The sequence below is a fragment of the Ornithorhynchus anatinus genome, chromosome X1, assembly GCF_004115215.2.
Source record: "Ornithorhynchus anatinus isolate Pmale09 chromosome X1, mOrnAna1.pri.v4, whole genome shotgun sequence".
Classification (NCBI taxonomy): domain Eukaryota; kingdom Metazoa; phylum Chordata; class Mammalia; order Monotremata; family Ornithorhynchidae; genus Ornithorhynchus; species Ornithorhynchus anatinus.
This window is the reverse complement of record NC_041749.1, coordinates 109,617,336-109,634,778: the sequence shown is the minus strand read 5'-3', so window position 1 is coordinate 109,634,778 and position 17,443 is coordinate 109,617,336. Positions and strand designations below refer to the sequence as shown.

The 17,443-nt window shown below is 45.1% G+C and overlaps 1 protein-coding gene across 1 annotated transcript in view; it reads right to left on the bottom strand.

Annotated features, from left to right (window-relative positions):
* LOC114806496 (adhesion G protein-coupled receptor E3) overlaps positions 1 to 17,443 on the bottom strand; it is a 40,005-nt gene that overhangs the window by 15,365 nt on the left and 7,197 nt on the right. The window contains exons 5-11 of the mRNA XM_039910283.1: positions 17,023 to 17,107; positions 6,041 to 6,131; positions 5,226 to 5,290; positions 4,266 to 4,370; positions 2,869 to 3,043; positions 1,795 to 1,914; positions 558 to 730 (exon numbers count right to left, since the gene is read on the bottom strand). Coding sequence (XP_039766217.1) covers positions 558 to 730; positions 1,795 to 1,914; positions 2,869 to 3,043; positions 4,266 to 4,370; positions 5,226 to 5,290; positions 6,041 to 6,131; positions 17,023 to 17,107 — 814 coding nt within the window. The remainder of the gene's footprint in view (positions 1 to 557; positions 731 to 1,794; positions 1,915 to 2,868; positions 3,044 to 4,265; positions 4,371 to 5,225; positions 5,291 to 6,040; positions 6,132 to 17,022; positions 17,108 to 17,443) is intronic.

The window sequence follows — 17,443 nt, the reverse complement described above, 5'->3', positions numbered from 1 at the left end:
TGATAAGTGGTGGAGCCAGGATTAGAACCCATGACCTCTAACTCCCAAGCCCAGGCTCTTTCCACTAAGCCACGCTACTTCTCACTTGTTTTGTCTTGTTATCTGTCTCCCCCTTCTAGACTGTGAGCCTGTCATTAGATAGGGATTGTCTCTATCTGTTGCTGAATTGTACTTCCAAGCACTTAGTACAGTGCTCTGCACATAGTAAGCGCTCAATAAATACAATCGAATGAATGAATGAATGAATGTATGCTTAACAACCCATCCAGTATCCAAAGACTGTTGAGAATCATTGTCTACACTTCAGATATGCTACTGGTTGCAAGTCAGGAAGTAAGAGTATTTGTGTGGCTTCTCAAGCCACAAATCCCTTTGGTTAGCTGAGAAGCCCAACTCAGAAAGGATATGAGCTAACATACCAGCCAGGCCCAAGCTGGAGCCACCTACCTGCTGCCAGGTTCACAGTGAAGTTTGGCTAATGGCCATTGACCAACTCATTCAGGGATGGAGGGGTGGGATCAGAGCTCATGGACTAGACCAATCAGATTCTTACTCACCCGAACATGCTGGAAAGTGAAGTTAACTGGGGCAGAGAGGGAAATATTCTTCTCAAGTCCAATTGTTCCACTCACTACCTTAGAGTTCAGGTGGAAATCATGCAGTTCTCCTTGTGTGATACTCTCGTTCATGTTGGATCCCAAGGTAGCATAGGATATGAAAACAACAGCACCTGTGAGAATGAAGGACAGAATCCCCATTACTTTGTAAGTTTCTTGAGTGTGTAGAGCATGTGTTTGGCTTCTGTTGGTTTCTGCCAAGCAGTTAGTACCACGCTTTGCACTCAGTAACCACATTTAATGCCTGTGATTGAACACCCGCTGGGTGTATTGCACTGATTGATTGATTACAGAGAGGTGACACATCCCTTGTCCACTGGGATCATGCATTTTAATATGGGAGACAGAAGTAAAAGTATTTGGAAATGGAATAATCAAAATAGATAACAGTATGTACAGTGAAATAAACATACACGTGCTGAGGATGAGTGTAAATACATATGTTAGAGTTAGAAATGACTGATAGGTTAATACAACCTGGAGTGTTGGTGGTTAATTGGAGAAGCCTCATTGGAGGAGTTGGGATTTTAGGAGAGTTTTGAACGAGGGAGAGCTGTGGCTTCTCTGATTTGGAGAGTCTGGGTGAACAGCATGAGTGAGGGGACAGAAACACGAGAGAAGGTGAGCTTGGGAGGAATGACAAAAGTGAGCCAGTGGGGGCAGGTGAAGAGAACATATATTTTATTGGGGGAGAGTGGGTGGGGAGCCTTGAAGCCAGTCGTGAGGAATTATTGCTGGATGTGGAGGGACAGACAGTGTGCTGAATAATACTTCCAGAAAATGATCTGTCCTGTCATGTGCAGTAGACATTGGAGTGGGGTAGCAATATGATCAAAGCTTATGGGAAATGGCACCCAAGAAAGGATTCACCCTGCACATCAGGGCTGGCCTAGGAATAGGACTCAGGCATCCTGATTCCTATCCCATGATAAGAAATCCAAAATTGTGGCAGAAAACACTGAGATGTCATATTTTGTATGGGCAGCTCACCAAGGCTGTGTCCAGGATGCTCTCAGCCCTTTACCTGAGCCCGTAACTTCAGTCAGGGGATTCTCAAACCTGGCAACACAGTCCAGGGATGGTGGGGGCAGTCTTAGGGGGTTAATTCAGAAAGGAGAAATGGAAAAGTTTAAAGTTTGGGGCTGCTCTCTTGCTAGGAGTCTCCCTGCCCCTTTACCTGCCAAATCTTCTCTGTCAACCATAGTGCAGTGAATCTTCATAGACTCATTTTTAACCATCAGGTGGAATATCTCATTTTCAGCAGTGCAGGGGCCCTTAACTATGCGTGTTTCAATACCTGAAAAACAGTATTGAAAACAGTCTCACGGTTGAGACTATGACATCTATTTCTCCTTTTTTTCCTCTCTCAAAGTCATCATTCATTTCCTATGAGATGAAAGGGCTAAATTGAAATGGAGTAAGAAATTCAAAGAGTCCAGTGAACTCCTCCATAAGGAGTACATCAGGCTCTTGACTACGGTAACAGAAACAATAGAGTAGAAGTGTAATAATCAACTTCCTTGACCAACCTGTGTGATGACTATCCCCGTTTGACAAGTGAGGAGACTGGATCCCAAAGCAGGATGGGATTTGTTGTCTAGACTGGTATCAAGAGTCAGGCCGTGAAACTGATGCTAGAACTCTGGCCTCCTACCTGGAAGCTCAGACTCCATCTATGCTTTGGACCCCCAAGAAGAGGCAGTTGAGAGCCCAACAGGCCATTTCTGCCCCACCAAAGTGAGGAATCTTTCAGAGAGTCCAGAAGCCAAGGCTACCTCCTGCTTCTCAGCAAGTAAGAGGAGAATTTACAATGAATTGTCCTTTGATTCTTTCTCTTTATCGACTTAGAGAAAAAGTATTCCCATAGTCCTTGTTCTTTACAGCGGAAGACTTCTATTTAAAGCCCCATCCACACTGCTGAAATTGGCTCAGATTTGCTGGTGGGGCTGAATTCAGTGACCACCTTTTTAACCCTGCCAGTGGCAAAAGAAGATTGGGGTCACCTCTCCCAGAAGCACACAACAACGACAGCAGCTTGTGTTGACGTTACCAACTGCGAAATCAACAACTGAGCAGTGTGGAAACAAACTCAAACAGTTACTTTTTGGTAAACATACCTCCAGTCAGGCAGTCAGGAATTGGGTCCTGAGCACACACAGCCTAGCACTCCATTAGGAGTTTTGAAAATCTTATTGGACCAAATGAAATCCAAGTAGCTATCTGTTGTTGAACGTTGGATGTTGTTTCTTACCCATAAACTCAGTTTCCTCCCTCAGGGTTTCATTTGCGGAGAGTCTGAGGGCAGCTGAGAATACAGCTGATTGCACACTCTCCAGAAAGAGGGTTACCAACTGAATCTTCTCCTTTCTCCCAGGAATCACTTGGAAGATGTTGTTTGAGAGTGCATTGGAAAAATTTGTAATTTCCTGCAGGAAGAATAAATATCCCCTTAAGCAAAAAAACAAGTGAGATTCACGGGGAATGGGAGTGACAAGAGGCTTGTATTTCTTGGGTATGACCATGTCCGTGCCCTTGGCCCAGTCTGAGAGGAATCACAGAAACACTTCTCTCAAAGATCTCCCAGGATTTCATGGAGACAGAAGGAATCTCCTCAGGATACTGAAACTTCTGATAGCAAGAAAGTCAACATTTTTGGAGAAGATCATTTCAGTGAAAAAATTAACCAGGTTTCCCTCCTCCCCATCAATGATATTTATTGTCTATGGTATGCAAAGCATTCTTCTCACCCCACGTCTTAGTGGGAGATGATCAGGTTAGAGAAAAATATATTCAAAATTAGCAATATGAACTGCTACCTTACTAACACTTTGTTAGCTTTGTGTGGCTTTTCGAGACACTGATATTGGCGTTTGGTTAATGTAACAGAAGTATTGTCAAACTAAGGGTCTGGAAGCTGATCCCCATCAGGGTCCAGGGACATGCAATAGCATTATTAGCAGGATATATTCACTGAAAGACCAACATAAATCAGAACAGAAAGGAGGGTGGGCAGGAAAGACAAGACCGATATAAAAAATCAGTTGGCAAGTGGGAGAGAATGTCGACATTGAGATGCGATAATAAATGCATCTGTAGAGAAATAAAGTGGGAGAGAAACACCTGGGGAAGAAAACAAACACTATATGATTTCCATGGTGTTCAAGTATGGGATTTCTGTGGGTGCTGGCATAATGACACGTACACTCATAAAATAAGTTTCTATCGTAGCACAGAGTCTGTGAGGACACCCAGAGCCTTTTTGCAGACTACTGGCAGTGACATCCTCAAGCAAAGAATGAGAACAACAACGACAATAACTTAGTTCTGGGCATGGCCTCCTTTCAGAAATCCTAATCACAAATATCTCAGACACAGGATGTTTAATACTTACCTCATTATTTTTATAGTCACTGGTCTTATCACTGAACAATCTTTTTTGAATTTTAGTGCTGCTTTAAAACTCTTTTCAATCTCAATTTTCCTTGAATGGTTGTGGCAGAGACAGAAAGAGAGAGTGAGAGAGATGAGGAGTGTGTGTCCACAGGGGTTGTTAGAAGGAAGAATGCTGAGGGAGGGTTTCACCTGTAAATAAAGTGAAGCATTTCCATATCCACATCCCTGAGAGAGTCGCATCAAACGGGAGCAAACCTGACTGCTGTTTCCCTGGTAATACGGAGCCTTAAACTGTAAGAAAACATCAGAAGGATTATTTTTATCTTCATTTTTAATCAGCCTGTTGATGTCACATAACACCTAAATTTTGGGTCAAAAAGCCCCACTCCAATGCAATTAAGACATGAATTGGCCAATCAAAATACCTTCTTCATTCCTAACTAGGGAATACCTCTGACAGTGGCTAATTCCCTTATACATCACAATAGGCTTTATCTCCTATTTCCTAAGCCAAATGATTATTTTGTCAGAATCATCCTAAGCACTGGAACAAGCATCCCCCTACAGTGAGGGGGAAGTCCTGGGGCCTAAGGAACTGAACTGAATGCATTATAACCCCATAAGTGACATTCTAAATGGTCAGGTAACCATGGAAGGAAATAGGCAGAACATTTTAAAAATGATTGATAATTCTGGTGTTTGTTAATTCCTTACTATGTGCTGGACCCAGTATTAAGTGCAGGGGTAGATATGAGATTATCAGGTCAAACACAGTCGAAGAGGGGGGAAGAACACATACTTAATCCCCATTTTACAGATGAAGAAACTGAAGCACATAGTTGGTAAGTGACTTGACCCAAGTCAAACAGTGAGCAAATGATGGAGCCTGGATTAAAACCCAGTCCCTTGACTCCCAGTCCCATGCTCTTTCCACTAGGAGATAATAATTATGGAATTTATTAAGCACTTACTATGTGTTAAGCACTGTTCTATGTGCTGGGGTAGATTCATATAATCAGGTCAGACAGAATCCCTGTCCCACATGAGGCTCACAGTCTAAGTTTCAGGTATTAAGGAGTTTGTTTTAGAATTGATGCAGGTAAATGTGACTGTATTGTGACACTAGTGACAGCCATGTTGCATTATTATTTATTGCATTCTCTATTTCCATATCCCTATATTCAGAAACCAAATTCATGACCTTCTGAAACATACCTGCATTTCACACTCTGGTGAAAATGTATTTTCTTTTTCAAGCTTAGAGCAGTTGTTGAGATTTACTGGAAATAAAAAAAATTCAGATTTGTTAAAAAAGTATTTCTTCTTATATAACCTCTCAGTGGAATGGAAACTTTCCATCCCTTTCCTCCCTGATTCCAGGTACTTTCAACATCTATGGCTGAAAAACTTCTCAGGACTGACTATGACCAAAGTACTGAAACTGTGACTGACAGGGCAGAGGTCATTATGTTTGAATTTTCTTCACTAAGCACACCCAGGGATCATGGACCTCAGTTCCATCTGAAAATTGAGACCCCTGGGCTCTAAGAAACATCCTGAGCCAATATGCAGTTTGGGCAAGACAAAACCCTCCCTCTTTGACCCCAGATACTCAAACCAGTGCCATTATGTTCCATTGCCTTTTCCCTCAATTCAAATAGATTGGCTCACAGTATATTTTGTTTCAATATTTCAGGATCTGCTCAGACCACTTGTGTGAGCCCACACAGTAATGGGAAATTGGCCACAAGATTGTGAGTTTGCACAAATCTCCTGAATGATTCAGAAATCAGCCCAAATGTCAGTTATTGCCCCAGAATGCTTAGGACTCTTGGCATCCTGGCCAGCCTCCTGGACTCTGAGTTCGGCTTTAAGGTTCCCCTGGGGGCCACAGAGACGGCTATGGTGGAGCCAACTGAGGAGGAGCAAAGCCCAAAATGGAGTCTCAGTCAGTTTAGGTATACTGGCAGGCTACTAGGGCAACCTGGTTGGGTTGGGTCTGGGCTTTGTTATGTTAGCAGAAACTTGACCTGTGATATCTTTACACTGGGAGTTCCTGAAGGTGAAGTCATCCCTGCAGGTGCAGGAGTAACTCCCTAAGCCATTGTGACAGTGGGAATTCTGGAGACAGGTGGAATCATGGAGACACTCATCAATATTTGGAAAACAAGGGATGGAGTTCCCATTAAACTCTGAGAAGGCCTGACTCGGGTTCTAGGTCTGGACTGAAAAGGTCAGTGGTGTGGTGATTAATATAGTATTATTATTGTTATTATTATAAGTCTCATTCATTCATTCATTCATTTGTATTTATTGAGCACTTACTGTGTGCAGAGCACTGTACTAAGTGCTTGGAAAGTACAATTTGGGAACAGAGACAATCCCTACCCAACTATGGGCTCACAGTCTAGAAGGGGGAGACAGACAGCAAAACAAAACAAGTAGACAGGCATCAGTAGCATCAAAATAGAGAAATAAAATTACAGATATATACACATCATTAATAAAATAGAGTGATAAATATGTACAAATACACACAAATGTTGTGGAGAGGGGAAGAAGTAGAGCAGAGGGAGGGAGTAGGGGTGATGGGGAGGGGAGGAGGAGCAGAGGAAAATGGGGGCTCTGTCTGGGAAGACCTCCTGGAGGAGGTGAGCTCTCAGTAGGGATTTGAAGGGGGGAAGAGAGCTAGTTTGGCGGCTGTGAGGAGGGAGGGCATTCCAGGCCAGAGGTAGGACGTGGGCCAGGGGTCGATGGCAGGACAGGAGAGAATAAGGCAGACTGAGGAGGTTAGCAGCAGAGGAGTGGAGAGTGCAGGCTGGGCTGTAGAAGCAGAGAAGGGAGGTGAGGTAGGAGGGGTCAAGGTGATGGAGAGCTTTGAAGCCAGTAGTGAGGAGTTTTTGCTTCATGCGAAGGTTGATAGGCAACCACTGGAGATTTTTGAGGAGGGTGGTGACAAGCCCAGAACGTTTCTGTAGAAAGATAATCCAGGCAGCAGAGTGAAGTATAGACTGAAGTGGGGAGAGACAGGAGGTTGGGAAATCAGAAAGGATGTTGATGCAGTAATCCAGTCAGGATATCTTAAGCACTTTCTATATAACAAGCACTGTTCTAAGTGCTGGAGTACCTCCACAGTGGTAACTAAAGTTAAAAAAAAAGCATTTTAATTACATTTATTTGTACAAAAACCTTTAGTCAATTTTGATCATGTCAGTAAGAGTACTGGCACTTAGCCGACTGAATTACTCTCAAGAACTGTGGTCAGTCAAGGCACATATCAATTCTGACTAGACTCTGCTGACCTCGTAGGTCATGTGTGCCAGCCACTTGGGTAAAAAGAAGTTGTTAAAAATCTCAGGCGGGCCGCACACTGCACTCAGTTGAGTCTTGCCCCCCACCTTCCCAATTTAGGCATTTCAGGGAACACTGGATGGCGCAGTGAAAAACTGAGGTTTGTGCTTGAGAGACCCAGGAAATAGCACTAGTTTCTCACTTCGTCTTGTCACTGGAGATCTGAACTTGAATTTCTCCTTCACACCAGGAGTTCCTGGAGGCTAAACCTGTTTGTTACTTGTGCACTTGTAACCAATTGTCCTCGGGGTTGTAACAGTTGGAAGCCCAAAGATAAACTGAGATTATGAGATCCCTGAGATAATAGCAGAAGAGTGTGTTTAATTTCTAGTAAATTTGCTGATACCTATTCATGGTAACTCACCTAATCATCTAAAATTGCCCTTGTGACCATGTTTTCAAAGGTCAAAAGGCAATCGGTGTAGATGGAATTAGCCCCCAGGTCTGTAGGTTAAAGCTCTACATGAGTCCTCAGGACTGAACCCCTTGACCTGAGGTGGTCATCAAAAACGCAAACCTAGCTGGATTTGGACAGCTGCATGGACTCCCCTTCACAGCCCTCTGTTTCAGGAGGGGCCCAGTCCTCTTTTCTTACCACCATCCCAAATCCCAATCTCCATTACTCAGGCTTCTGCTTCCCCAGCCCTCCACTACATATCCCTGTCGAGAGCCATCGAGGGTAAAATCCCATTTGTTCTTGACCTCTTCCTAACTTATAATTGTTCCTCGGAGACTGGGTTCACCATGAAACCATGATACTTTCTCCTTTTCCACTCCCTTTTTGTATGTACTTAAACTTCTTCCACTCCACTCACCTCAGAGAAATCAATCAATGAATGAATCAATGAATTTTGTATATCACGAGTCTAGTCCATGAAGAGTTTGAGCAATACACTATACTAAGTCCTTGAGAGAGTACAGTACAATAGAGATGGAAGGTGGTAGGCACAATACCTGCCCACAAGGAGCCTTCAGTCTAAAGGGAGAGACAGACACTGAAGTCAATTAGGGGCAGGAGGAAACAGCAGAGTGTAAAGACATGTACAAACGAGGACCATGGGGGGGATGCTTAGATGATGCCAAAGTGTTGAAATGGCAGTTGAGGGGGAAATAGGTTGTGGAGATGAGAGCTTCATCAGGGAAGGCCTCCTGCAGTAGATGCGATATCGGAAGGGCCTGGAAGATGGTATAAGCAGTGATCTGCCTGATGTGAAGGGGGAGAGAGCTCCCAGTAGAAGGGAAAGCATGAGCAAGAGAGACAAGAATGAGGAAACGTGAGTAGGTTGGTTTGAGATGAATGAAGCAACTGAGCTGGGTTGTAGGGAGAGAATTGAGTATCTAAGTAGGAGGGAGAGTTTTCTAAGCTGTAAGCTCTTTGTGGGCAGGGAATGTGTCTACTAACTCTGTTGTACTGTATTCTCCCAAGCACTTAGTGCAGTGTTCTGCATACGGTAAGTGCTCAATAAATATGACTGGCTGATTAAGAGAGCTGATTAGAGCCTTAGAGCCACTGGACAGGAATTTCTGCTTGATGTCGTGAGGACTGCACAACCATTGGATGTCTTTGAGGACTGGGGAGATGTCTTCTAAAGGATAGTTTAGTAAAATCATCCAGGTCTCAGTATGAAGTATGGACTGGAGAGGAGAGACTCAGGAAGTAGGGAATTCTGAGAGGAGACTGATGCAGAAGTCAAATAGGGATATAACAAGGGCTTAGGCTAGTGAAGTGGTAATTTGGATAGAGAGGAAGGGGCGGATTCTGTGAATGTCTGACTCCCCTGCTGGACCGAATGTTCCTTGGGGACAGGGATTGGGCCTAATTATTCTCTTGTACTCTCCCAAGTCCTTAGTACAGTGCTCTGGACACAGTAAGTGCTCATTAAATACCACTGTTTGATTGATTAATTGACAGGATTTGGTGTCAGGCTAAATATGAGAGTTGAAAGAGAGGAATCAAAGAGTCAAGGGTAAAGCTAATGAAGAAGGGAAAGTTATTTGGAGGAGCAGATTTGGGAGGGAAGATGAGGGGCTTATTTTAGGACATGCTGGTTTGATTACTGATAGGACACGCATGTAGAGATGTCCTGGAAGCAGAAGGAAATGTAAGGTTGTGGAGGAGAGAGATCAGGGCTTCAGTGAGGTGGATTTGAGAATCATCCATGCAGAAGTGGTAGGGGTGTGTCCATTCTCATAATCTTGTATCTATCACAGAGTTTAGCATGTAATAAGCATTAATACTAAAATTATTACCATTGATTTTCATTACTGCAGGCCTTCTGATGGCTGTTCTACAAACATAAGTCTCATTCCCCTTGTTTGGAACCAGCTCTCCACTTACCTTTACATTCTACTCCACCTACAAAGTTCTGGTTTCCACTGCTCGATGCAAATCCCCTTCTGCAAGTGCAAAAATAACTTCCAAGTGTGTTTTTGCAAGTCGCATGTGCAGGACAAACTGTGGTGTTCTGACACTCATCAACATCTGGAGGACAGAAGAGGAGACAGAGAGGCCAGTCTAGTTAGATGGCTTTATAGGCTAGACCTTGGCTAGTTCACAATCCCACAGGTTGACAAATGAGGTTAGCAAAAAAAAAAAATGTAAGCATCCAAATAAGAATGAATTTCCACAGAATCTTCACACTGCAAATTCCTGAAGGCAAGGCCATCCCTTCATGTGCAGTAGTAACTCCCCATGCTGTTGTGACAGTGTGAATTCTGAGGATAGTACGAACTATAGAGACACTCATCAATGAAAAGCAAAGGGGAGAAGTTGCTGTTAAATTCTGAAAGGACATGACTCAAATTCCTGGCCTAAGCTGAATTATTATTATGATATTTGGAAAGTACTTACTCTGTGTTGATTACAGTTCTAAGTGCTAGGGTAGATGCAAGTTATCTGCCAGCTGTTACTCAACTGAAAAACAGTTTATTCACCTTTATCAGTACAAAAGGGAACTGTTCTAAGCCTAATGGTAGCCGTTGGCCAATTTTGATCAAGTCAATAAGAATACTGGCATTGATCCAACTGAACTACTCTCAAGAAGTGTGGGGGTGTTTTTCAGTCAAGAAACATATCAATTCTGACTATACCCTGTTGGATTCATAGGTCATGTGTGCTAGCCACTTGGGTAAAAATAGTTGGTAAAAATCTCAAGCGGTCTGCACTTTGCAGCCAATCAGGTCTCTAGATGGAGCCCCCCTGCATTAGGAATTTCAGGAGACACCAGATGGTGAAACAGAAAGTTGAGGGTTTTGTTTGAGACACCCAGAAAATAGCACTGTTCCCCACTTTGCTTTGTCAGTGAAGATCTGGGCTTGAGTTTCTCCTTCACACCAGGAGTTCCCGAAGGCCAAACCTACTTTTTACTGGTGCATTTGTAACCAACCACCCAAAGGGTTGTAACAGAATTCTGAGGACCGACTGAGCTGATCAGACCCCTGACAAACTCTATAAAAAGGATGGCCAAAGAATGTGTTTAATTCCTAGTAAATTTGCTGATACCTATTCACGGTAACTCAATTGGAGAAGCAGCGTGGCTCAGTGGAAAGAGCCTGGGCTTCGGAGTCAGAGGTCATGAGTTCTACTCCCAGCTCTGCCACTTGTCAGCTGTGTGACTGTGGGCAAGTCACTTAACTTCTCTGTGCCTCAGTTCCCTCATCTGTAAAATGGGGATTAAGACTGTGAGCCCCACGTGGGACAACCTAATTCCCCTATGTCTACCCCAGCGCTTAGAACAGTGCTCGGCACATAGTAAGCGCTTAACAAATACCAACATTCTTATTATTATTAACTAATCACCTAAAATTGCCCTGGTGATTGTATTTTCAAAGGCCAAAAGGCATTGGTGAAGATGGAATTAGCATCGCAATCTTTAGGTAAAGCTCTACATGAGCCTTCAGGACTGAGCCCCTAGACCTGAGGCAATCATCAAAAAACGCAAACCCAGCTGGGCTTGGACAGTCACCTGGCCTCCTCCTCACAGCCCTCCATCTCAGATGGGGTCCAGTTCTCCTCTATTTACTGCCATCCCAAACCCCCAGTCCCCATTCCTCAGACCACCCCAGCCTTCCACCATATATCCCCTTGGAGTTGGCAAGGGCAAAATCCCCTTCATTCTTGACCTCTTCCTAACTCCATAATGTTGCTCAGAGCCTGTGTTCATTATGTAAGCTTGATACTTTTTCTCCTGTTGCTGTCTCCTTGTGGGAACCTAAACATCTCCCACTCCACTCAGCACCACAGGGAAATCAAATAATCAATCAATCCATAGCGTACACCAAGAGCTTTGTCCATGAAGAGCACAAGCACTTAGTCCATGCAATTCATTCATTTATTCATTTAATCATATTTATTGAATGCTTACTGTGTGCAAAGCACTGTACTAAGTGCTTGAGAGAGTACACTATGACATCAGACACATTCCCTGCCCACAACGAGCTCACAGTCTAGAGGGGGAAACAGACATTGATATAAATAAATAGATAAATAAAACAAATTACAGATATATAGATATATATAGATACTGTGGGGAAGGGAGGGAGGATGAATGAAGGAGCAAGTAAGAGCAGCACAGAAGGGAGTGGGAGAAGAGGAGAGGAGGGCACAGTCAAGGTAGTCTTCCTGGAGCAGATGTGCCTTCAATAATGCTTTGAAGTGGAGGAGAGCAATTATCTGTCTGATATGAGTAAAGAGGGCATTCCAGGGCAGAGGTAGGATCTGGACAAGAGGTTGGTGGCAAGATTGATGAGATCGAGATACAGTGAGAAGGTTAGCACCAGAGGAATGAAGTGTGCGGACTAGGTTGTAGTAGGAGAGCAGGGAGGTGAGGTAGGAGGGGGCGAGGTGATAAAGTGCTTTAAAGCCAATGGTGAAGAGTTTTTGCTTGATGCAGAGGTAGTTGGGCAACCACTGGAGTTTCTTGAGGAGTGGGGAAACATGGTCTGAACGTTTTTGAAGGAAAATGATCGAGGCAGCAGACTGGATTGTGGACTGGAGTAGGGAAAGACAGGAGGCAGGGAGATCAGCAAGGAGGTTGATTCAATTATCTAGGCAGGATAGGATAAGTGCTTGCCTTAATGTGGTAGAAATTTGGATGGAGAGGAACAGGCGGATTTTGGTGATGTGAAGATAGAATTGACAGGATTTAGTAATGGCTTGAATATGTGGGTTGAACAAAAGTGAGGAGTCAAGGATAATGCCAAGGTTACAGGCTTGTGAGACAGAAAGGATGGTGGTGCCGTCCACAGTGATGGGAAAGTGAGTGGGAGGACAGGGTTTGGGTGGGAAGATAAGAAGCTGAGTTTTAGCCATATTAAGTTTGAGATGAAGGGACAACATCCAAAAGTAGAGATGTCTTGAAGGCAGGGGAAAATCTGAGACTTCAGAGAGAGAGAGAAATCGGGGCTGGAGTTGTAGATTTGGGTGTCATCAATATAGAGGTGATAGTTGAAGTCGTGTGAGCAAATGAGTTTTTCAAGGGAGTGGGAGTAGATGGAGAAAAGAAGGGGATTCAGAACTAAACCTTGAGGGACAGTTAGGGGATGGGAGGCAGAGGAGGAACCCACAAAAGAGACTGAGAATAAGCAGCCAGAGAGATAGGAGGAGAACCAGGAGAGGACAGTGTCAGTGAAGCCGAGGTTGGATAAAGTTTCCAGGAAAAGGGACTGGTTGACAGTGTCCAAGGCAGCTGAGAGGTCAAGGAGGATAAGGATGGAGTAGAGGCCGTTAGATTTGGCAAGAAGATCATTAGTGACTGTATTCACTGTACTAAGTGCTTGGGATAGTGTAATGTAGCTGGTAAATGGTTAGACACGAACCCCACCCATAAGGAGCTTATAGTCTAAAGGGAAAGACAGACACTAAAATTAATTTGAGGCAGGAGGAAAGAACAGAGTGTAAAGATATGTACAGCCAAAGACAACGGGGGTGGATGTGAGTACCCAGGTGTTTAGATGATGCCAAAATGTTGAAATTGAGGGGGAAATAGGTTGTGGAGATGAGTGCTTCATCAGGAAAGGCCTCCTGCAGTAGATGTGATGTCAGAAGGGCCTGGAAGATGGAGTGAGCAGTGACCTACCGGATGTTAAGGGGGAGGAAGTTCTCAGTAGAAGGGAAGCATAAGCAAGAGAGACAAGAATGAGGTACAGTGAGTAGGTTGGATTGAGAGGAACAAAGCATGAGACCTGGATTGTGGCAGGGAGAATCAAGAGGTTAAGCAGGAGGGAGAGAGCAGATTGAGTGCCTTAGAACCACTGGTCAGGAGTTTCTGCTTGATGCAGAGAGGAATGCACAACCATTGTAGGATGTATTTGAGGATTGGGGAGATGTGTGATAAAAGATGTTTTAGGAAAACTCTCCAGGCAGCAGAGTGAAATACGGCAGCAGAGTAAATTACAGACTAGAGAGGAGAGAGACAGGAGGCAGGGAGATCTGAGTAGAGTCTGGTGCAGAAATCGAGTTGGGATATAACAAGTGTTTGGGGTAGTGCAGTGGCAGTTTGGGTGGAGAGGAAAGGGAGTCTGTTAGTGTTTATCTCTTCTACTAGACTGTAAATTCCTTGAGGGCAGGGATTATGTATAATTACTCTGTTGTACTCACCTAAGCTCTGTACAGTGCTCTGCACAGAGTAAGTGCTCGATAAATACCATTGATTGATTGACAGGATTTAGTGACAGATTCATTCATTCATTCATTCAATGGTATTTATTGAGCGCTTACTATGTGCAGAGCACTGTACTAGCACTTGGAATGTACAAATCGGCAACAGATAGAGACAATCCCTGCCCATTGACGGGCTTACAGTCTAATCGGGGGAGACAGACAAAAACAATAGCAATAAATAGAATCAAGGGGATGTATATCTCATTAACAAAATAAATAGGGTAATAAAAATACACACAAATGAGCGGACGAGCACAGTGCTGAGGGGAGGGGAAGGGAGAGGGGGAGGAGCAGAGGAAAAGGGGGGGAAAAGGGGGCTTAGCTGAGGGGAGGTGAAGGGGGGCAGAGAGGCAGCAGAGGGAGCAGAGGGAAAAGGGGAAGCTCAGCCTGGGAAGGCCTCTTGGAGGAGGTGAGCTCTCAGTAGGGCTTTGAAGAGGGGAAGAGAATTATTTTGGCAGAGGTGAGGAGGGAGGGCATTTCAGGACAGCGGGAGGACGTGGGCCAGGGGTCGACAGCGGGATAGGCGAGAACGGGGGACGGTGAGGAGGTGGGCGGCAGAGGAGCGGAGCGTGCGGGGTGGGCAGTAGAAAGAGAGAAGGGAGGAGAGGTAGGAGGGGGCAAGGTGATGGAGAGAGAGCCTTATAGCCTAGAGTGAGAAATTTTTGTTTCGTGCGGAGGTCGATAGGCAACCACTGGAGGTTTTTAAGAAGGGCAGTGACATGCCCAGAGTGTTTCTGCGGGACACACAAATGAGCGGACGAGCACAGTGCTGAGGGGAGGGGAAGGGAGATGGGGAGGAGCAGAGGGAAATGGGGGGAAAAGAGGGTTTAGCTGCGGAGAGGTGAAGGGGGGTGGTAGAGGGAATAGAGGGAGAAGGGGAGCTCAGTCTGGGAAGGCCCCTTGGAGTAGGTGAGTTTTAAGTAGGGTTTTGAAGAGGGGAAGAGAATTAGTTTGGCGGAGGTGAGGAGGGAGGGCGTTCCAGGACCGCGGGAGGACGTGGCCCAGGGGTCGACGGCGGGATAGGCGAGACCGAGGGATGGTGAGGAGGTGGGCGGTAGAGGAGCAGAGCGTGCGGGGTGGGCAGTAGAAAGAGAGAAGGGAGGAGAGGTAGGAGGGGGCAAGGTGGTGGAGAGCCTTGAAGCCTAGAGTGAGGAGTTTTTGTTTTGAGCGGAGGTTGATAGGCAACCACTGGAGGTGTTTAGGAAGGGGAGTGACATGCCCAGATCATTTCTGCAGGAAGATGAGCCGGGCAGCAGAGTGAAGAATAGACTGGAGGGGGGCGAGAGAGGAGGAAGGGAGATCAGAGAGAAGGCTGACACAGTAGGCTAGCCGGGATATAACAAGAGCCTTTAGCAGTAAAGTAGCCATTTAGGTGGAGAGGAAAAGGCGGATCTCGGCGATATTGTAACGGTGAAACCGGCAGGTCTTGGTAACGGATAGGATGTGTGGGGTGAACGAGAGAGACGAGTCAAAGATGACACCAAGATTGCGGGCCTGAGAGATGGCAAGGATGGTTGTACCATCCACAGTGATAGGGAAGTCAGGAAGAGGACAGGGCTTGGGAGGGAAGATAAGGAGCTCAGTTTTGGACATGTTGAGTTTTAGATGGCGGGCAGACATCCAGGTAGAGAGGTCTTGGAGGCAGGAGGAGATTCGAGCCTGAAGGGAGGGGGAGAGGACAGGGGCAGAGATGTAGATCTGTGTGTCATCTGCATAGAGATGCGAGTTGAAGCCATGAGAGTGAATGAGTTCACCAAGGGAGTGAGTGTAGATGGAGAACAGAAGAGGGCCAAGAACTGACCCTTGAGGAACCCCAACACTTAGAAGATGGGAGGAGGAGGAGGACCCTGCGAAGGAGACCGAGAATGAACATCCAGAAAGATAAGAGGAGAACCAGGAGAGGATGGAGTCCGTGAAACCAAGGTGAGATAAGGTGTGGAGGAGAAGGGAATGGTCTACAGTGTCAAAGACAGATGGAATATGGGAGTTGAGAGAGAGAAGTCAAAGAATCAAGAGTATGCCAAGGTTAGGGGCTTAAAAAATGAGGAGGGTGGTGGTGGTGTCAAGTTTGATGGGAAAGTTATTTGGAGGAGAGTATTTGGGAAGGAAGATGAGGGGCTCAGTTTAGGACACGTCAAGTTTGATTGTCGGTAGGACATGCATGAAGAGATATCCCAGAGGCAGGAGAAGACCCGAGGTTGCAGAGGAGAGGGTTCAGGGCTTTAGTGAGTTAGATTAGAGAGACATCTATGCAGAGGTAGAAGTGGTGTGCCTGAACTCAAAATCTCTTATCTAACCCAGACTTTAGCACATAATACTTTGTGCGTTTAATAGTACTTTAATACAAGCAGCGTGGCTCAGTGGAAAGAGCAAGGGCTTGGAAGTCAGAGGTCATGAGTTCGAATTCCGCATCTGCCATTTGTCAGCTGTGTGACTGTGGGCAAGTCACTTAACTTCTCTGTGCCTCAGTTACCTCATCTGTAAAATGGGGATTAACTGTGAGCCTCACGTGGGACAACCTGATTACCCTGTATCTACCCCAGCGCTTAGAACAGTGCTCTGCACATAGTAAGCGCTTAACAAATACCAACATTATTATTACTACTATTATCATCATTGATCATTATTACTGCAGTCCTGTAGAAAGCCGTTCCATCCAACATGTCTCAGTCCCGTTTAGAAACAGCTCTCCACTCACCTTCACATTCTACTCCTCCACCTAAAAACTTCTTTTTTCCATTGCTCGATGCAAAACCCTCTTTGCAAGTGCAAAAATAACTTCCAAGTGTGTTTTTGCAAGTCGCATGTGCAGGACAAACTGTGGTGTTCTGACACTCATAGACATCTGGAGGACAGAAGAGGAGACAGAGAGGCCAGTCTAGTTAGGTGGCTTTATAGGCTAGACCTTGGCTAGTTCACAATCCCACAGGTTCACAAATGAAGCTAGCCAAAAAAAATTGCAAGTTTCCAAATAAGAATGAATTGCCACAGAACCTTCACCTGCGAATTCCTGAAGGCAAAGCCATCCCTGCCCATGCAGGTGTAACTCCCCATGCTGTTGTGACAGTCAGAATTCTGAGGACAGCTGGAACCATGGAAACAGGTATCAATTTCTGCAACTACTGGAGAAGTTCCCGTTAAGTTCTGAAAATGCCTGACTTAGATGCTAGGTCAGGGCTGAAGAGGCCAGTGGTGTTGTGATTGATATCTTATCATTAATATTATTATTATTATTAGCATGACATTTGTTAAGCACTTAGTATGTCAAGCACTGTTCTCAGTGCTAGAGTGAATGCAAGTTACCCGCACAGTGGGAAGTCCCACTGATACCAGGTTTTCAAATAGTTCCAGGGGGAGGCAGGAATCCAGCTAAGCACCTGCATGAGTAACTTCCCAGGGTATTATTGCAAATGGAATGAGG